Source organism: Cetorhinus maximus, chromosome 4 (genome assembly GCF_964194155.1).
Source record: "Cetorhinus maximus chromosome 4, sCetMax3.hap1.1, whole genome shotgun sequence".
Classification (NCBI taxonomy): domain Eukaryota; kingdom Metazoa; phylum Chordata; class Chondrichthyes; order Lamniformes; family Cetorhinidae; genus Cetorhinus; species Cetorhinus maximus.
Genome location: NC_135882.1, coordinates 32,472,246 through 32,494,225, shown reverse-complemented (window position 1 = coordinate 32,494,225; position 21,980 = coordinate 32,472,246). Strand labels below are relative to the sequence as shown.

Genomic DNA, 21,980 nt, shown 5'->3' with positions numbered 1-21,980 from the left:
TTGCCTTGCTGCCTTTTAATTTGCATATGTGCATTGTTGTACAATATACTTTCAAAGTCCTACAAGTCAGGAATCACCTTCACCTTTATTAACCTTCACAAAAATCTTTAAACTTTTTCCCACTGGGGCCCCTTGTGTGTCCACCATGGAGCCCAGGGTGACCGATTGTATTTAAATGAATGTTCACATTAATTTGCATATTCCTGAAGCAGCCAAGGGGCATTGAAGTCAATAGAAATTAAAATCAGGAGAGATGTTTAACAGGCAACTGATTCAATATCATTTGATTTACATTACCGGCAAAAGAAAAAAATGATCTTTGAGAAGTGCTTTTGGAGTGCATATGGTTAATGTGCATTTGAAGAGTGGCCCATTATAGCTGGATAAAAATACATTCGCACAGCACAGTTGCTCAGATTAAAACTGCCAAGAGACAAGGCACAGATTGTTAGCAAAAAAAATGGTGTGGATTTTCATCTTTTCTGCCTGGATGTTAATCATCAGCTGTGCAGAGTGCAGGATGGAAAATTGTGCAGGGAAGATCCCATTCTGCTAACAGAACCTGCTGGACTTTCATCCACTGAAATGAATGGAACTAAGGTCAGATATGTGTAATCTTCCCTGTCAGATTTTCCTTTCAATGCTTAAAGCCCAGGTGGTAAAGACAAGAATCGAACTTTATTCTTGGTATCTTACTCACCTACCATCACTCACAATTGAACTATTGCAGCCTCAGTTGCTTGGAACATAAGAGTCTTTGTAGTCAGAGTCAATGACTGGGATTTTACAGGGTTCAAGAAAGCATGTTTCGAGGTGGGGTGCAGGGGGGAGGGCTTAAAATCGGGTGGGAGGGCACCCTCAGCGGCAAACCTCACTGAAAGACCCTCTCCCACCCCCTCGCCCAACTCTTACTGACCAACCCCCACTTCCTGCCATCGCCAGGGCCTACCTGACTGGCCCCGGTGATCCCCACAAACATATCTCATCCTAATTCTGGGGCCTCACCCATGGTGGCTGTTCTGGGCCTGATGCAGTGACGACCAGTCCTGGTGATGCTGCTGGAACTGAAGAGCTGCTGGCCTTCTGATTGTCCAGCAGCTCTTGGGGCCGGACCTCACCCCTTAATATGAGGGGAGTGCCCTAAGAGGAGAGATTGAGTAGATTGAGCCTACATTCCCTGAACTTAGAAGAGAGGTGATCTCATTGAAACATATAAAGAGGTTTGACAGGGTGGATGCTGGGAAGAGTTTTCCCCTAACTGGAGAGTCTAGAACTAGGGGGTCATGGCTGAGATAAGGAGAAATTCCTTCACTCCATTGTGTGTGTATCTTTTGCTGCATCCCAGTGTGCTATAGATGCTCATTTGTTGCTACCCAAACAATGGGCAATTAATAGCCATGACTGGTTATTCACAAAAGACACTTTGAAGCTCAGTGTTAGGGCAGAATCGTCCCAGATTTGCACTAAGTGCGGTAGCAGGCATGAAAAATGATGTTTTATCTGCCAGCCGCAATGGTGGGTTTTCGCATCATATTGTCCCCTTCCCACCTCATTAATTGTGCAGCCACAGGAAACATGCTGTGTTGCTGGTGGGCAGCCTCTGCATCACATACCGCACTGTTACCTCACCGTTTCCTCACTCCGGATGCTATATCTAAACTGCATGCGCGCACACAATTCTTAATGCTTGCAGCCTAGGTCTGCTCCAGTGAAGACGTGGCTCTGAAAGCCAAGGAGAATTCAGTGGCCCATCACTGGAATGCCTTTTGGATGCCTGCTCTGATGTCCATCTCACCACTCCAGCTTGGGAGGCAGTGGCAGTGGTGATCAGTGCCAACACTGCACAGAAGAGGTTGGTCATCCAGTGCAGAAAGAGGATGAGTGACCTCATCCATGCCACCAGGGTAAGGCAACCATCTCAACACTCTAAACTCACACACTCACAAGGCCATCGCACATTCCCTAGCATCTCACTCACTGCCAGCTCAAGGGCATCACCACTCACTCTCACACACATCCTCACATCCCTATCTGGCCTTATCTTCTCTGGAGACTGCCTCCTCAGCCCAGACCTTTTTGAGGCCATCTGCACAGACCAATATGTGCCCCAAAACACACCCTGGGATACCCTCCTTCCCCAATACAGCCCTCGCCCTGCAGCCTCTTCCCTTGCCTGAAGCTACTTCTCCCACTTCCCCAAACAAGACCTAGGCCTGCAGCCGTTGAAAAGCCACCCCCGCCTTACCGTCTGGTAAGTAGAGACCTGCCTGTGAGCCCCCCTACAAGTGCGTGGGGCTGCCTCTGAAGCCTGGCACTGATGACTGTGAGTGCTGCCCAAAGCAAGGTGGGCAAACAAACCTCAAAGTCCTAAGCGAAGTGCAGCTCACTAGGTGCACACCGTTTATGTACAGTTGTGAAACACGTTAGTGTGCCCGGATGATCCAGCGTGGGGGAATGATTCTGGTGAGCAGGGCTTATAATGTTATGCTTAAGTATTGAAATTAAGTTCCTGATACATGGCACAGGAAACGTAGCCCACCATTGGCAGGTAGAGCAGATGATCACAAACTGGTTTCATGACGGCATAAAAGCCATTTTTGGCCTTGTCGCCATATTGTCAGTTCATGCTGCCAAACATGCCCTCTGCCAGTGGGACCGGAAAATTCCACCCTTAGACATTATTTTTTGTTCTCTGTGCTGGCTAACACAAGAACTGTATTGGAGATCGAGAAGGAACAAGAAGCCCATGACTAAGGCAAGTGGTGATAAGCGGCATGGAGAATATGAGATCTGTTTTTTTAATGAAAAATATCTGTATCCTTTGCTCACCAGAGATCCCAGGCTCTGCATTTGCTCCTCAGAATCAGTGCAAATCTGGCCACTGGTGATTGTTGCAGTGAATTAGTTAATGATGAACTGAGAGAAAGAAAGAGACCCATTTTACACTTTTAGTTCTGTTGTAAATGCACCGATTTGATATTAAATCTGCCATCTGGTGAAACTAAAAATAGCTATAATTAATATTTAAATCCCAGAATTACGATCTGCACAATTTCTAAAATAGCTATTAGCCATCATTTGAACATTTTATCCAATTACAGAAAGTAAATCACCTCAAGCAGGACTTAGTCAAAAATTTTACGTGAGTCAGAAAATGACAGAATCTACTTTTTTCTGATAAAACAAAGGTAGCTAAAAATAACTCTGACTTGCACTTCACGACACAGAACAGTGGTATGAAATAGAGTGCGTAGTGGGTCTTATCATTCCATTGTGCTAACAATGGCGTTTAGTGTTCTGCCACTGCTGAGAAAGTAGAGACAGTGAAGTTAAATGATTTGTTACCTATCAACCATCAGCAACAATGGGCTGATTTTCTCACCAGGTAAGAAGTCTGACTAATGGGACCAGTTGGGACCTGACCCCATGTGGGTGGGAAGACAGCGGGACCCTGGGTGGCATTTTACTGGTGGCAGCCAATTTAGAGGCTGACATCAGGACCAATCAGAGGGCTGGCAGCACTGCAGCCTCAGCAGCACCACTGTTAGAGGGGGTCACTGTTGAGGCTGTAGCAAGAAGGAGGGTGTACCTCCATCCGAGGCGCTTTTGAAGATAAGGTAAGTTTCTTTCTTGCTGTGCCAGAGACAAGCAGACAGACCCTGGAAATTAGGGGGATCCACCTTGCAGTGGTGGCACTGTAGCTGTGGGGGGCCCTCTGTGGGCCATGAAGGAGGGTCTTCCTGGGAACCCGCTGGGAGGCTGTCAGGGTTCACCTCGCATTCTCACATGGGGCGAGGGCACCTCCTGACTCTGGAAAAATGGTGCAGAGGGTAGGAAATGGCCATTAATTGGGCACTACATTGGCATAATTGGCTATCCAATGGGTGGCTGAAGTTCCCATTGCTGATAATATCCCATGGTGGCAAGACAACATCCGGCTTCCCTACCAATGCCTTCCGCTGTTATCTTACCAGCCCTCCTGCCTCCCAGCCCATCTCTAGAGGGCTGGTAAAATTCAGCTCAATATTTCACTGAAAAAATACAGTCATATGACAGCAAGGATTAGACCACCTCAACACTGATGTTGCCATAACACTGTTTTGCTGATATTATCTAATCACTAGACAAATCAACCAAATTAACCTTCGTATTAAAGGATATCTCCAATGATGAGTTGAGGAAAGTACTTGTAATAGCTTCTAAACTTCAACAATTTTTGGACATCTCATAGCAAGGGCAGGTATAATGCTTTTGAGAATCTATCCTCTTGACTCTTGAGTCAGAGTTACAGATGTTGGTATGGGAAGACTGGCTGAGGTTGATTCAAATGAACACTTACATATTTAATCATTGTCAGGGGGTGGCTGATTGGAACTGATCCATTCTCCATGGTAGATCATTTATCTAAAAACTGAGCCTGGTAGATGTGCAGTCCCACATGGCCCTGCAGATGTTTACCCAGTCATCCTAGCTCATTAATGAGGCTTGGAGCAGTAAACCCATTGTGCTCTAGACAACCATGCAAGCTAACCCGTGGTTGGCAGCAGGACATGCAGTGGAAAACTTATCAGTAATCTGTGCGATCTTGGTTGCATTCCATCTATAGCCCTGCACATACTCAGGAGTCTCTAAGCCTTTGCTGGTGTCAATCTTTATCTGAACTGTCTGGATTTATGAAGCAACATTATGCAACCTATATTCAGAAAATAGAAACTCCATCTGCGTGGATTTCTCACTAGCTTCATGCTGAGATATTTAAACACAGTGTAAATGCTTCTCCCTGTGTCAGGCACCAAGATAACTTAAAAAGCACAGGGATGAATCCATTAACTGCCAGTTCAAGTTCAGGCTTGAATGTTTATTTCAGGTGGGCCTATGCCCTTAATTTGAAACTGACCTTTGAATCTGAAAAGGGAACAACATCTTATTCTTTTAAATTGTCATAATTAAATTATTTACTTTCAAACAGAACCTTTTTACCAGATATTCTGAATCACGTATTGATGTACTATAGAGAAACTTCGTAACATTTTTTGAAAAGTCTTTTCTCTTGTAATGTTAAGTACTTTTTGATTTTCTTTTAAAGTATTTACTAGTACACAGTAATAAAGTAGCTCGATTAATAGAGATAAACCAGGTAAATCTATGGATTTTAACACCAACAAGGTGCTGGACAATCCTTTCAGATACAAAACAAGCAAATCCCCACGAACAGATGGTATTTATCCAAGGATACTAAGAGGGACTAGGGAAAAGATTTGTAATATATGGAGAATCAGCATGAGAGAGTCACTGAATACTGGAGAGCTCCTACTGGATTGACAACAAACTAAAGTATTACCAAAAATTCAAAATTAGGATTAATCAATCAGGTGATCAACTTTGCCAGATTTCCACACGAGTGGTATTGATGAACATTTACCAAATATCAATTAAGTTTGCAGATGGAGGAGGAGGATAGTAAAATCAGGACCTAAGAAAGCAGTTATTTAAAATGCATAATAAGTAGACAGTGCCAAGTGAAATTTAATATAGAAAAGCTAATGTAAGAAAGTGCACACCATAGTGAAGAATAGGTAGTTAAAGGTTAAAAATTCACTGCACAATTGTTAAGTCAAAACCACTTTAATCAGCAGCTCAGGTACCATTTTACATTTTATCCTCAAAGATGCTGACCTACTTTGGCTGAGAGGCAAGTCTAAAATAAGCATTCATATTACCTTGGTGGTGATCTAAAGCAATAAGCTCTCAAATGTCTAACCAAAATCTTATCAACAAGCAAACTGCAGAGACTAAATTCTAGGGAATATATTGATAATATCAGAATACTTCTTTAAATTAAATTGTTGGTGCTACCATTAGCCAACAAACAAAAGCAGCATACAGATTAGTCACCAGTGAAAATGTGTCTTTACAAATGATATGTAAGGTATAATGAGATTCAGCTTCACATTTTTACCAGGTAAAATGTTCTTTGAATATAAATGGGTCAGTGTCCTCCTACCTGTTTACAAAAATGCTTTCTCAGAAATTGTATGTCTCAAAGGCACACATCTCTATCAGCTTGTTAATGTGTTGTTATTTATGGAAATAGACATCCTTGTTTTTTTGTAAAAAAAGGAAACTTTTTAGGATCTGTTATCTGTTTGTTATCGAGCACTCGTTTCAAACCAACATCCCTCGCGCACTAAACTATAAGTTAAAATCATTCTAACATATTAGTTATTTATTCTTCAATAAAAGGATCTTTCAATTAATTTCTGAAAGAGCAGAGTAATCAGAAAATTGTAAGCACTGTTGTGAATATCTAATTTCATAATTCATATTTAGAAAATTACTTTTAGTTTAGAAATTGAATTTTAAATGTAGACAAATAGAAACACGGTTGAGAAACTGGTAAACAGACCTTGGTTAATTACAGTTCAAAGGGTAACATGTGTTTATTTAATTAGGTCAGGGTCAGAAGTGAGAAAACTTAAACAATGGATGACCCATCTCTGAGCTTTTGGTAGGGACAGGAGGTCTACAGTTATTTCAATAGGGGAATTAAATTATTCATGTAGTTCCCAGATCAAAGAAGCTAAAGGCACCTTTGTAAACAAGAGGGTTTCCTGGTGGAAACAGAATGCCTGGAAAAAGGGACGGGAACTCAAGCAGAGATATAAATTAGTCGTGTGGATCACGGAATCAAAAGGTTGTTTTGAAGGTATAAGATAATTAGTTTGAATTTCTGTTTGGAACATCCCAGGTTGCTATGCCACTTTGCTATGGAGATAGGCTGTACAGGGAGGTACTTTTTGTGCTTGGGTTTATCTCAGAGAAATAAGCAGTTCAGCTTAGGAGCAGTCTGAGATTTGAGGAAGTGAAAGAGATAAATGTTAGCCAGGTCTTTACCTTAAGCAAAGAAAACACCAATGTTATCATTCACCGCACATAGTGCAGGTGGTAGCCGAAGTTCAGTTTGGAGATAGAGTTTGTGAGGGGAACAGAGGCTGGAAGATTTACCAAGCTTGGCACTGGGAGAAGAGATCTACAGAGCAACCCTTGCAGTGAAAGGCAGTTAGCCTGGGAGCAGACTGGGAGAAAGCAGGCTGTATTGGTTCAAAGCCAGAATAAGGAGAAAAGAGCTCTTAGAAACCAGGGGTGCTTCTAATTTTCTATTTAAGTGACTGTGCAGGGAGTGTGGATGAAGCTCAGGCTTGAGCTGAAGTGTCCAAGACCTTACAGGGCAGCTGTGGAAAAGTTTAGAGTTGGTCCCAAGAAAGTGAATAACCTTCAAGAACCTGGTGAGTAACCAAAAATTTCCTGGGAGGAAGTCAAAGTGAAAAGGGGAACTGGGTTTATATCTTAAAGGTTGAATTTTATGGGCCAGCCGTGGGCGGACCTGCAAATTGCTGTGGCATAGGCAGCGCACCCATCACCAATCCACTCACCCTGCCCCGCCAAGATTTTACTTGTGGCAGGGAGAAGTCGGGTGGGTAACCTGCCCAGGGCCCAATTGAGGCTCTTATGTCTAATGCCCAGTTAATAGACTGATCCCACTGCCCCTCCGATATAAGGGGTGGCAGGAGAGGCCAGCTCCCAACATGTAGCCCAGAAGGTTTAGCCCTGTGGTCTACTGGTGAGTGAAAGATGGGTCCTTCCAGGGGCCTGTACCAATCGGAGGCTCCCCTCCCACAGTTTTGCTTCACCACATTCGCCCTCCCCACTACCCTGTCCGCCATGCTCCTTGCTGGGGCCTGTTAGCCTGACCCCAGCGAGGTCTCGGACTTACCTGAATGTCCGGGTCCATCGCTGAATGCCTCCCCCTTGGGCTACTTGCAGCACCAGCAGTGGCCACTGCTCCTACCATAATGTGATTGATGTAATGTATATAGACTTCCAAAAGCTGTATGACAAGGCGTCATATAATAAGCTTGCCAGAAAAGTTGAGGCCATGGAATAAAAAGGACAATAGCAGCATGATACAAAGTTGGCTGAGTGACAAGAGACAGAAAGTTGTGGTGAATGACCATTTTTTCAGGTTGGAGGGTGGTAAACAGGGGTCTGTACTCGGACCACTGCTTTTAATATATATTGACTGAGCCTTAGGTATACAGAACTGAATTTCAAAATTTGCATGTGACACAAAAGTTGGAAGTATTGTGAACTGTGAGGAGGATAATGACAGCCTTCAAGAAGACATAAGCAGACTCATGGAATGGTTAGCCATATGACAGATTAAATTTATTGCAGAAAAGTGTAACAGGGCTAAGACCTCAGACACTTATATATATGCCATGACTAATTTCTAAAATTTTAAAACTGGACTATGACCTTCTAAAATGGCTGATACCATGTCCGGCTGTGACCCTCAAACAATAGGAGCTATTTGGCAGCATCACAGACACTTGCACCTCGTTATCTCTGAAGAAACACTAATAACCCCTGTGGGCTGCAGAGACCAAATTCAAAGGGAAGTATACAAAGGCCATCTGCATTTCAAAATCCAGGCTGGCCAACCAGAGTCTACTAGTCTGCTAGGACAAAGAGCCCTACAATCTTCCTTTCAAATTCTTAATGGCTGTAACATTAACAGTCTCAGGAACCCAGGCAAAGTGATATACACCCTTTGTCAAAGCCAAAGTGGAGTGGTGGGACTCATGTGACATGACCCCCATTGCTGGGAGAACCAGTTATACTGTCTTGCTGTACTGCAAAGTTTAGTCTGCCATCTTCCATCTACCAAGCAGCAGCACAGAAAAGGGGCTCTATCCAGGTTTGAATGCCTGGCCCCATCTACACTGTTTCTGCTGGAATTTCTGAACTTCTACATCCTCGACTACAAGATTAATTTAAACAGCCCTGATTTTTCTTCTCACCACCCATCTGTAAACCAAAAGGCGTTTGGATTTTTATTCCCCCCCTTTAAAGGTGGCAATGCATTTCCCAACCTCTCAGTTTTGGTGTGCAAATGCAAGATAGGGTAAACTCAGAGGGGTAATTTATTTCTGCATGCCTATTTCCTCGGGAAATCATCTCTACTGGAAAAGTGAATTATCCAGTGTCAGTTTTCAACCTGTCAATCTCTGTGAAGGCATACACAATTGGGCTTTGATTCTAGACTCTGGACTCACATGAAACAATAACTCTTTGTGTGTCTTTGCCCTGTAAATCTTTCTTTCTCTATCCCTCTTTTATTGTATGAATGCACAGGGGGCTATATAGCGACACCCCCTCCTGTGTTTTGAGTTTGTGTGAATAAACTAACCCTCTGAGTTTACCCTATCTTGCCACCTATAAAGCAGGGGGGGCGGCGGCGGAATCAAATTCCAAACACCTTTCATTTTACAGATGGGTGGTGAGAAGAGAAATCAGGGCTGTTTAAATTAAGCTTCCTCCTGTTTGTAACAAAAGTGTGAAGTGATAAGGATGAGGGCAGGCAATATAAAATAAAGAAAGTAAAATACAATTCTAAAGGGGTTCTGGAACAGAGACACCTTGGAGTGTATGTGCACAAATCAAGAAAGAGTGCAGGAAAGATTTATGAGAATCGTTCCAGAGATGATGAGCTTCAGTAACATGGATAGATTGGAGAAGCTGTAGTTGTCCCCTTACAGTAAAGAAGGTTGAGGGGGTATTTAATAGAGATGTTCAAAATTATCAAGGATCCATACAGAGTAGATAGAGAGAAATTGTTCCCATTGGCTGAAGGGTGGAGAACCAGAGGACACTGATTTAAAGTGATTGGCAAAAGAATCAAGGGTGATATGAGGAAAAGCTTTTTCTATGTAGGGAGTAGTTAGGATCTGGAATGCACTGGCTGAAAGGCTGGTGGAGGCAGATTGAATCATACATTTCAAAAGGGAATTGGATATGCACCTGAAAGGAAACTCATTAGCAGGGCTACTGGGAAAAGGCTGGGGCGTTGGACCAGCTAAATTGCTCTTGCAAAGAGTTGGCACTGGCTTGATGGGCTGAATGGCCCACTTCTATGCTGTAACTATTCTATAATTCCCTTGAATATATGAATAAGGAGATCACACATGGTTTAGGACCCAAACCAGAAATCGTTATGCCTGAATGCAGCAGGTGTCAGGTCTGATAGCTTAAAACAGGTGTCTTCGAATGGAGGCTGTCACCAAAAAAGTATGTTTTAAAGATAGTCATTTTTTAGCTGAGCCAAGAGATGTAAAGGGCAAGTGGCCAACTCTCACTCCCCCAGCTCCGATTACCTCACCCTCCACCCCCAGACTCACCTTAGGTTGGTGGTCCAGCTGGACAACCTTACCACCCTTTGACAATTGGTAAGCTGCCTCTGCAGCCCCAACTGTTGTCTACGGTTTTCCGATATAATACTAGTGAGGAAAGCACTGCATCCTTATTCAGGCATGATCTGATTTCTTGGGACTTTTGTCAACATTTCCTCCCCAGCCCCGCTTCCTCAACCTAAAAAAAGATTAACCAGCCTTTCTTTACTTGCTGTTTGTGTGGGCTTGCTGTGCTTAAATTGGCTAACATTGTGCCAAAAGAAACAAGTGACTGCTCTACAAATAATTAGTTATAAAAATACTTTGCAACACCCTGAGGATGTGGTAAGCACAAGTTCTTTCCAATTTCTGCTAATGACCCCGATTTTTGCTGGGAACTCACTGTAGATTTTAGAGACTGCTTGAGCTTCTCAATATGTAGTATTTTCATTTTCTGATTTCATGGATTTTTAAAGGGGACATTTCATATTTTTTGCAGCTAAATATATGGATTCTTGTTTTATTCTAATAGCAATTATATAGGACTGGCAATGCAGAATGTAATGCCAGCCTCATGTGGGCTAGGAGGAGGGGGGAACTGTAGAATCAGGAGGGAAATCGGGGTGGGGGGACAGGGAAGACTGTTGCCTTCTTGACTCCCTGTGATTTTGTCATGGGCAGGGCAGGCTGAAGACGGCCTTACTGCTCAAGGCCAATTGAAGCCCTGCACTGGCCAATTAAAGGCCACTTAAGGGGCCTCATTCTGTGACATGAGAGCCCTCCACCACATGAGGAAGCTGCCCAATATAAGCTGGTGGTCTCCTGCAGGCTTGGGGAGCCCTCTTGAACCGGCAACCTGTAGCACACGGAGAGTCCCCTCAGTGGCAAGGGCTGCTCCAGCTGAAATACCCCCCTGCCCTCCACAACAACACCGCCCCCTTGCCAGTGCTTGTCCAATTGGCCCTGGCGAGCCCCACTAACTTACCTTAATTCCAAGACCTCCTCCATCTTCGCTGGTCCGGCCTGCTGTTGTTCCAGCAGTGGTCACCTCTGATTGGCTGGCAGCTCTTTGAGACAGCTCCGCCCTTATAGTAGTGGAAACCCTGATGGCAGGCAGTTCAGTGTCAGATTGCCATGACTTCTATCAGGGCTTCCCAGAATTGCTGCAGCAAGCTTGCCCCTACTTTCCCGCCAGTGAATGGGGCCACCACTGCGACTATTAAATTCAGCCACATGTGTGTACACCATATGTTGAGATATTTTTCAGGTATTTTTAAGTTTTCCTTAAATGCAATGCATAAGCACTGGAATGAAATAATACAACAGAAAACTATTTGATGAAATTAGTATTATTTAGTTAAGTTTAGTGTGTCCAACAAGGTGATGTGGTACATCTCAAGTATGGGTGAAGAGAGTTAGCATGGTTTCTAGCTTTTGCATGCTAGTTTGCTTCCCATTTTCAACCTGCACCGCTGGCTAGCAGCAATGTGGAAAAGACAGTCAAATGTGTCAATCTCCCCCTATCAGTACACAGATGCCCCATCAGCAAATCTTCAGCTGTGCCTCCTTGCGGCAGACACATAGAAACGGGATACCTCATGGCCCCAGGCTAAAGCTTCAGAGGAACACGGAGGAGGTTTGACCACACGACATGAAGTGTGCAGGCCCACTGGCTTGTGGATACACCCAAGTACTCAGGAATCAAACCCCCAGCGATGGACGAACACCTCCACTGCTGTAAGGCTACTTTGGAAGAGTTGAAGGCTAAGGAAGTAAACCCTGACAAAAAATGTGAAGTGGAGCCCAAAGGTGGGTTGATGTCTAAATGTCATCTAAATGACACCTTTCTGGTAACTTCTGCTACCAAGCCGGTGCCAAACATAGTGTTTTACACAATCTTTGAACTCAATTAGGAAGGTCGAGAGAAGAGACTCTGATATTTGCGTAGCCCAGGGTCTCCATAACTGTTGCTCAGGCTTGCACCCTGGAGAGGATATTCCACTTTTGCTACAGTTAATAGAACACAGGCGACAGCATAAGTGATAAGCCCAACTTGATTGGCATACAGAACGAGTGCTACGGGCTGACTCCAAAGGCAGGAGGGAACATTGTATCCCAATGGTCAGCAGGTGTATTCTGAGCCAGGGAAAATGATCCCATTTAACATGAACTTTGCTTTAACATTCAAAAACTCTCAGATTTCGTATTCAATAGAGAGGCTGGAGAGAATTTGATGACAAAGCAAGAAGGAGATAAAAGTGGCCTGTGTGGATGTGAACAAGAACCTAAACAAGGATGATGCTAGATGGGCTGAATATGATTCTCTTCTATCCACTTTCTGATATGGATTTGTCAGTGATTATTAAGTGTTGTTTTTTATCAGCAGAATTTTGCCATCGGCATGTGGGGGCGGGCCCGACATGCTGGCACAGAAATGACGTCGGGCGTGTGTCCCAACGTCATCTTGCGTCATTTCGATATTGCGTTCGGCAGGCACGCACCAGAGGCGGCTGCGCACCTGCCGAACTGTCAACAGCCTATTAAGGCCATCAAGAAAGCAATTTACCCTATTAACAACGCTGCCCATCCACCCTTTAGGTTGGCGGGCAGGCAAAGAGCCCAAGTGGCCTTCGCGTATTCCAGGAAACCTCATCCATGGGCGGGATGAGATTTCCTGAAGGTTTTATAAAATTAATAAATAAATTTTGTCAACTTCACAAACTGTCACATGAGGAGACCTGGTTAAATAAGTTTTCACTTTATTTTTAAAAAAACTTTTATTATCCACTAGCTGCCTCAGGGAGATTGCTGCGCTCTTACGCGCGCATGTGCGAAAGAGCGCAGGCCCCGACTCTCCCTCCTCCCGCCCATGTAAAATGGCGGCGCGCAGCTGATCGTGGGTGGCGATTGGCTCCGTGCTCACCCCCACCCCCTCCCGCCCAGCCCACTCGCCAGAGGTAAGATTCTACCCTATGTTTTTAATTCATTGATAGGATGTAGGCGTCGCTGGCATTTATTGCCCCTCTATAATTGCACTAGAGGAGGTGGTGGTGAACCACCTTCTTTAACTGCGGCAGACCATGTGGTGTTGGCAGGCACACACTGTTGTTGGGGAGGGTGTTCTAGATTTTGGCCCAATGACAATGAAGGATTCCAAGTCAGGATTGGTGCAAGACTTGGCGGGGGGGACTTGCACATGGTGATGTTACCATGCCTCTGCCACCCTTGTTCTTCTAGGTGGTATAGGTCACAGGTTTGCAATGTGGTATCTAAGGAGCATTGATTAAATGCTGCAATATATCTTGCAGATGGTACACACTGCAGCTACTATGTGCTGATGGTGGAGGAAGTGAATGTTTATGGTGATGGATGCAGTGTCAATCAATTGGGCTGCTTTGACTGTCTTGTTGGAGCTTCACTCATCCAGGCAAGTGGAGAATATTCCATCACACTCCTGTCTTGTACCTTGTAGATGGTGGAGATAGGGGAGAGTGAATATTGTCAGAGGTGTGTTGGGGGGGAGCATTCTTGAGAGTGTGGGGGTGGGATGAGCATTATCTGGGGTGCATGGGGGAGTGAAGGTGGTGAACATTATTACTGGGGGGTGAACTTTGTTAGGGATGCAGGTGGGGGTTAGCATTGTTGGGAGCGGGTCAGGAGTGAGCATTATCATGGGTACTGGAAGTGGTGAGCATTGTCGGGGAGGGGATGAGCATTGTTGAGAGCAGGATGAGCATTGTCAGGAGGGTGCTAAGGGGAGGTGAGCATTGTTGTTATGAGGGGGGTGAGTGCTGTTGCCGCTGTGGGGTTTGAGCATTGTCGGGCAGTGAGTGAGAGGGGTCTTGCATTGTCAGGATGCAAATGGGGGGGTCACATTGCTGAGCATGTGGGGGGGAGTGGGGGGGTTGAGCCTTGTCAGGATGGGTGATGAGCATTGTCGTGGGTGTGGGGAGCGTGGACATTGTTGAGGGTGTGGGGAGCTGAGCAGTGTCAGGAGCGGAGATGTTTGGGGGCGGTGTTGTGGGTGGGTGCGGTCTGTTAGTTTTTCAGGTTTAAGTTTTTTTTTAAACTAAACCTTACTGATACAGCTACTGCTGTTAATCACTGCCAACCCAGGTTCTATACCTGTGGACCAACTACATAAGTAATGGGCATCAAGCCCAAGTATCTGACACTAAGGCCAGTCCCAATATTTGCCCCTGTTGCTATCAGAAGATCCAGGCCATTATCTAGACTCTCACTCTGGTGAAGATCCAGGCCATTATCTAGTCTCACTCTGGTGAAGATCCAGGCCATTATCTAGTCTCACTCTGGTGAAGATCCAGGCCATTATCTAGTCTCACTTTGGTGAAGATCCAGGCCATTATTTAGACTCTCACTCTGGTGAAAATCCAGGCCATTATCACGGCTCTCAATCTGGTGAAGCACTGGGGCAGTAATGCATTGTGGGAGCCTTTAGGATTCAGACAGGACACTGAAACAAGGTCCAATTTGTTTATATTAATGATTCCATGTCACTGTCTGAAAAACAACAGTGAATTAATTGTTCTCTGGTATGGACTAAAATACCCATTTCAACTAATACCACCAAAAGCCGATGAACTGCTCTTTTATCTCATTTATATTTGTGAGATCTTGCTGCGTAGAAAAGGATTGCCAGCTTTGTCTACATGACTATAATCTCTTTTGAATGTTTCTAAGAAACATGAGAAGACATTCTATAAATTCAAATCTTTCTTCCAGCTATGTCTAAATGTATCACACTGCACCCATCATCTGTCAGTTTGCATATAAATTTGTAACAGAGCCAACTCTCAATTCAAGTTACTCTGCCTGATTCATTTTTGGCTGTCATAACACATCCTCTTTTGATGCACCACCCTGATCAATATGCTTGACTTTACTTCTTCATTTAAAACAAAACACAAATGGCCTTAATTGACACATCAGATGTAGTCTCATACCACTCGAGCAGTGGGAATTTTCAACGCTTCAATTTTTATGTTTTAGTCATGGTCAGTAGAAATCAGATGTTCAACATGCTGTTCAACTTAGCAACATCACAAATTCTCATCGAAAGCAACAAAAATACACTCACAATGCTGATGGGAACACAGTGATCTTTTAAATTACTGGTTGATTTTCTGTGAAACTCCATGTGGTAACTCCGAAATATTTCTTACCTTTCTCTGCAGTTTTCGTATTAGCTGCTTTATCTCTCTGTCTCTCCTCTTCTACTTCTGTCTATGTCTTCTCTTCTGTTTCTCTCCCTTACCTTTTTTTTTGCGTCTCTCTCTCTCTCTGCCATCTTCTGCTTCTCTTGGTCTCTTCTTTCAAGTATGTGGTGTGACAGGGAAAGAATATACCAACGGCTGCATGCTAAAATTATGGTAGGGGTTGTAGGGAAAATGTCACCCTCATCTATTCCCTTACTATCCTTCAGCTCTTCATTTCCATCATTAGCCTTATCTTTTCCCCTTTCAACTAATCAAACCCTTTAACTTTCAGCTCCTATTGTTCTTGTTATCACCTCAAGCCTAACTATCCATCCACTCTCCTCACCCCCACATGCTTCACCCAAGGGGAACTAGCAAGAAGCTGGAGAATCTCCTTGCTCTCATCGAGTTTTGCTTCTTGTCTCCCTCCCCCCCATCCTCTGTTTCTGTTTTCTCCAAATTTTAAATTCAACACCTTTGTTGAGAAAGAGTATTCAAATTAGAATGAGGAAAGTGCACGTTGTCTACTCTCTATCCTGTCTTTCTATATCTCTCTCAAAGTTCTTTGAAGTTGGAACATCTGTTTTACATCTGTATTTGATTATCATTGACATTTTCTAAATGTAAACAGGCAAGTTAGGTTTCTTTGAAACAAAAATAATTTTGCACTCTTTCTTCTCCACACTCCTCTCGCTCATCCACCCATTCTCTGACTCAGCCTCTCTTGATTTCTGAAGTTTATTGAACACAAATCAAAAGTTACAGCAGGTATGTAATCAGAACCACTAGAATCTCTCCCTCCCTCACACACACACATACACACAGACACAAACACAAAAATGTTCCTCTTGTAAAAAACCTATCCCAGTAACACAACTGAGGTAATAGTTTTGATACATCCTGAGAGATTACATAGTATGGTCTGAATTTTCGTTTGTGTGTCCTGATCCGGCCTCTGGAGGAAATGTGGATGGGGAGCACACACATGATGCGCCAGGACCCAGAGGGCAATTTTTGAGGAGGTTGCCAATTAAGTGATCAGCTCTGGCAGCCCATCCCAACTAAAGACAGAGACAGGCTCCTGAGGCTGGAGGGCCAATTGATGGCCCTCAACACTGACACATTGGCAGCCTCACTGTCAAATGTGGGAGCTGCCAATATAGGAAGGTGAAAGAGAGGGTGCCTAAAGATGGAACCTTCCTTTGAAGACTTTTAAAAAACTTTAAAAATAAAAAAAAGCCACAGCTGCTAGGCTGTCAATGTGGTGGGGGCACCCTTCCACAGGGCAGCCTGTGGTGGCAGCTGTGCTTACACGGTCTAGAAATGGTAGATGGTGTGTTGGCCCTAAGGAGGCCACCTCCATTCATCCAGGATTCAGCCTTTGGGGGTGATGGGGGGTTAGGGGGTGGTGTCCTGAATGCCGACTGGACAATTCTACTCGGTGCCAGCAAAATGACCTCAATAGGCCAATTAACCCCCCCACCCCACCCCCGCCAGCCAAACAGGCTCTTCAAAAATAGGCCAGAGGTGGAACCATGTTGGAAAACCAGGACACTGGCTGGTGGCAGGAAACTGTGGGCCTGTCTGCCGGCAGTGCTGTCTCTGTGGCCATTTAGAAATTCAGGTGACGCAATCTAAGTTCTTTTCAGCTCTGTGCAAATTTATCAAGCCCAAACCCGGACCTTTAGGAGAGGCTTAGACCTAACATGCAAAAACACTAATGAAGGCATAAAAGATAATTCAATGGATACATCCAATCATGCTATTATGAAATATGCAATTTTACCCATTTTAAATTTTCTTTAAACCCTTATCTTGGACATTAGAAATTTCAGCTATGAAAAAGAATGTCAGAGAAAGCATTTTTTTGTTAGAAAAGAGGAGATTAAGTAGTGATTTGATATAAGTTTTTAAAATAATGAAGTGATGGAGCAGAATATATATAGAAAGAGACTGTTTCCAATAATTGAGGGTTCTAGGTGTGAAAGACAATATAACAGGCTTAGTACAGAGAGCAAGGGACCTTTTTTTTTTTACACAGGGAGTTGTGAGAATTTGAAATTCACTACCAGAGTTGTGATTAAAGTAGAAACTGTCAAGATTTAGGGGCAGGATCTCCTGGTCGGCGAGCGGGGGCGGGGCCCACTCGCCGACACGTAAAATGACACGGGATGACGTCGGGTGGACCTTCCGACGTCACCCCGCATCATTTCCATTTTCAGGTTGGCAGGGGGGATATGGCAGGGAAATTTTTAAACCTCTTTATTTAAAGTTTTAAATTGGAGACGATCTCCCTGAGGCAGCGCTTAGCCGCAGGGAGATCTGTGCGCTCTTTTGTGCACATGCACGAAAGAGTGCAGTCCTGGCTGAGGGAATTCCCCCCGCCCGCACAGGGAGTGCCCAGCGCTTCCGAGCGAACGTCACGCTAGGCGAGCCTTATTTGGCCCACCCATGTAAAATGGCGGCGCGCCCCCGATCAGGGACGCCGATCAAAGGCACGCCTGCCCATACCCGCTCCTGCACGTCCCCCCGCAACAGGGGGGAAAATTTTTCCCTGGGAGTAGGTGGTTGGAGAAAAGACAAGCACATTCACTTGGAATTAAAACTGCTGTTTCTGTGGAACACAAACACCAACATGCACTAGTTGAAGCTGATTGGCCTGTTTTCTGTGTAATTTTGTGTCAATAAAAGAAAAATTCAAAAAGAATCCAAGTGATTTTTGGGAACTTGATCGACAAATTATGTATTCTCTGGGTCTACATTAACCATAAGATGCTATTGTGTTGGAGAGTGTGACACCAAAATCTTTCAAAATACCTAACACTGCATGGGTGATGGGAATAATGTGTACTGCAGGTACTTATAAGGAATTTTCTATGAAAAGCATGCTCTATGCTGAATTTAGTATGTAATAGATATACAGATGTATTTCAAAGGAAAAAAAGCACTCATTGCAGACAGCAAAATTCCTGCTTCGAAAGTAGGGGCAGAGGTATGACTACGTTGAAGAGTGGTGAGTTTGTAGTTAACAGTCGAATTCCATAAATGTTTGCGAAGATATTAATGATTACAGTGTTAACAAGAAATGAATCACAGTTGTTCTTCATTTTCATCCTACGGTTCACTAACGGTAACAATGTTCACTATAACACACCTGTAATTACATTTTGATTTGTCTTTAATATGTGGAATTTCTTTGTCACATAACGACATCATAAAATCTGGGTGACATGCCACAGGCTTCTAAACTGAAGAGTTTCCTTACTTCAACCATGTTTACTTTCAATTTTGCAGGAAATGACGTGCAATTCAATAAATAATCTGCACTCTTAATTTCATTTTCACCAAATTAAAATGCAGCACATTTTGTAGCTCACGTCACCTCTAAATATCATGTAAAAACTTTATTGATAGAGATATGTGTTTGGTTTGTGGACATAATTTTTGAACTCTTTCAGAACTAATAATATGTAATTAGTAATGTGGTAGTGTTTGGGTGTTTATGTAGGTTGAGCAGAGGATAAAATGTATCCTCACTCTTCCGAAGGTTATCTTTGCCTTTGAAAACAGTCATTCATTGTCTGGTATGGTTCAGCACATATTCAAAGTCTTGGTTTTCAAGGCACTTTGAAGCAATACAATGTTCCTTTCACTTTCCACTTTTCCTTGTATACCATGAATTAAAATGCATGTTACTTACAAAACTTTTAAGGTAGTACAGACAGTGTTAACGTAATCAAATCATTACCCTAATCAGCTTTCAGCTGATCTAGAATTTAGTCATTGGTGTTTGGAATTACGGCTGTGCAACTTATAAAATACATGTCCAATGGCGACATAAGTCTTTAAAAAGAGTGGCACGTACCTGTTTGGCTTAGCTGTGAAGTGCTGCGGCTACGTCTTGAGAGACCTACGATAGCCACCATTTTGGCGCCAATACTGGATCGTCGCTTCTTGCTACCGGTGGCAACAGTGCCCACAGCAGTGTCAGATTGGCTGCCATCGTTTTTCTCCATGCTGTACATATCCCCGATCACACTGGTGCTTTTCGTCATATTTTTTCCTGAGGTTCCCATCTGTTTGCTTTGCAGTTTGGATGTAAATACACTGTGAGCCGTTGGTACAGATAAATAACATCCACAGAAAGACAAGGGAAAAGGAAGAGGAAGATACAAAAGGACAGGTTTCAGCTAGAGGGTCTGGGAAATACAAGGCCAAAGAAACTCAGCTACAAGGCACCGCAGAGCGAGGATAAAGCATCCTCTTGCACCTCTGTATAGACTATTCTGATCTTCAGAAATTCTAGCCTTAATTGAAGTGACTAGTAAACTCAATTGCAACTTTGCAGACACATGCAGCAGTTGATTTAATATGAAGCTTTTCAAGTTTTATCATAATTAAGAAGATACAGAAAATAATCACAAAGGCAGTAATTTTGGTTGTGCCTAAATCAATCCTGAAATGGAAGAGACAGATAACCGAATTAGAAATGTTTAACTATTATGGTTTGCTATTCTTTGTATCCCTAAAATATCTGGTCGCAGATCCTATGTTGAAGTTTGTTGGGACTGCAAAAGGCCTGACACTAAGTGAAATTTACATTAATGTATTTTCTACCTTGATTTGAATCTACAGTTCTTTTTTGGAGAACACAACTTACTGTGAAAACATGCTCATCATTGTTTACAGGGCATGATTACCAACAAAACATAAAGTTCCACTTTAGCAGTGTTAATCATTTGTTTAGACCTTTAGCTCTCCTGATGCCTCAATGAGTTTTTCCACTGAGTAGCAGAGCCATGTAGACCAGAAAAGTTTCAGGTCCTGTAACCAACATCACCTGGATTATTTGATTGTAAATAAGGTAACATCACAGTTGTTATATTTGGCCCCTTTGCCTTTTGCTATGGAAGGAAAAAATAAACAGCTAGGGTTCCTGCTCTTCATCACTTTGGCCCCTGTTGGAGGAACTTGCTAAAGAATGATGGGTGAGGGTGGATTCTGTTTGGTCATGGGGCTCCCAAGGATGAAAAAACTCACTATCAAGGCCAAAAAATGGATAATGACATTGTAATTAAGGAAAATCAGTAACTGTGAACAGTATCCCAGTGATGTGTCAAAATCTTCAGAAAAAGAGATGAAAGGATTGGTGAGAAAAATATAAATAAATGTGTGGGTAACTGTGAAACCATTTTGCTCAAAATTAATTACCAAGACATTAAAAAGGTTGCAGGTGTAGTTGGAATAAGATCACAAACATTTATAATTTTGCTGTTAGCAATTAGTAACTGAACATGCCTGATGTTTTTTGATGGAACTAATGAAAAATATCAAACTGAAACACTGCCTGCATCAATATATATCTCATCATAATGGATAAAGTAAGACTTGTACTTAACAGTGCATGTATGCACATGCTTGCAAAGAGCTGGATCATCTTCAGTTAATATGTACAGAATTCTGAATTCACTGAACAATTTCTCTTAAAGTCAATTCTAGTGTATAATTGAATTCTAAAGAAGAGTTTTCAACGCACAGAATATAAATAGTTTCACTGATGTTGTTTCATCTTCATTCACTTTGATGTCAGTGAAGTAACCAGAAACCTGTGCCTAGTACAGCACAACAGTGATTTCATCAAACTTACCTGCATTTCTTAGGAAGTGTGACAGGCAATCCTGAAGTCTGAATTTAAAAATTGATTGCTGAACTACAAAGACTGGTTTGTGATTAATTAAGATAAAGTCCACCACAATGTTGATTAATGAGTGAATCAAAATGTTTCCTGATTTATGTAGAATTAAATAGAAATTATAACAAAGAAACAGGTTATTCAGCCTATTTATCCTTCAGACACCTATTGCGTCTATTTTTAAATGTTGATGTGATCTGAGGCTGAACTAGGCTATTCACAACCTTATCATCCTAATTGAGCCTGAGCTAAGCATCTGATACCATCCTCTCCATCAACAAGACTGTCTATTTCCATCTTCATAACATCAGTTGGTTCCTCCCCTGCCTCAGCTTCTCTACTGCTGAAACTTTCATCCATGCCTTCATTATCTCTGGACTCAATTATTCCAATGCTCTTCTGGACAGGTTCTCACATTGCACCCTCCATAAACCTGAGCTCATCTAAAACTCTGCAGTCTGTATCCTAACTTGCACCAAGACCTGTTCATTCATCACCCCTGTGCTTACTGATCTGCACTGGCCCCCCGGTTGGTAATGCGTTGGTTTAAAATCATCATACTTGTTTCAAATCCCTATTTGGTCTCTCTCCTCCTTAGCTCTATAATCTTTTCCAACACGACAACCCTTTGAGATCTCTGCATTCCTCCAATTCTGGCCTCTTCTGTATTCCCGATTTTCGTTACCCCACCTTGACAGCCCGATCTCCAGTAGCCTAGGCTCACAGCTCTTGAATTTCCCCCTTATTCCAAATCTCTACCTGTCTTTCCCCTTTAAGACACAATTGAAGTCTCCCGCCTTGACTAACTTTTTGGTCACCTTCTCAATATCCCTTTAAGTGACT

At 43.2% G+C, this 21,980-nt stretch overlaps 1 protein-coding gene across 1 annotated transcript in view; it reads right to left on the bottom strand.

The window, feature by feature from the left end:
- Positions 1–21,980, bottom strand: part of rims2a (regulating synaptic membrane exocytosis 2a) — a 1,205,442-nt gene that overhangs the window by 180,462 nt on the left and 1,003,000 nt on the right. The window contains exon 30 of the mRNA XM_078540066.1: positions 19,311–19,552. Coding sequence (XP_078396192.1) covers positions 19,311–19,552 — 242 coding nt within the window. The remainder of the gene's footprint in view (positions 1–19,310; positions 19,553–21,980) is intronic.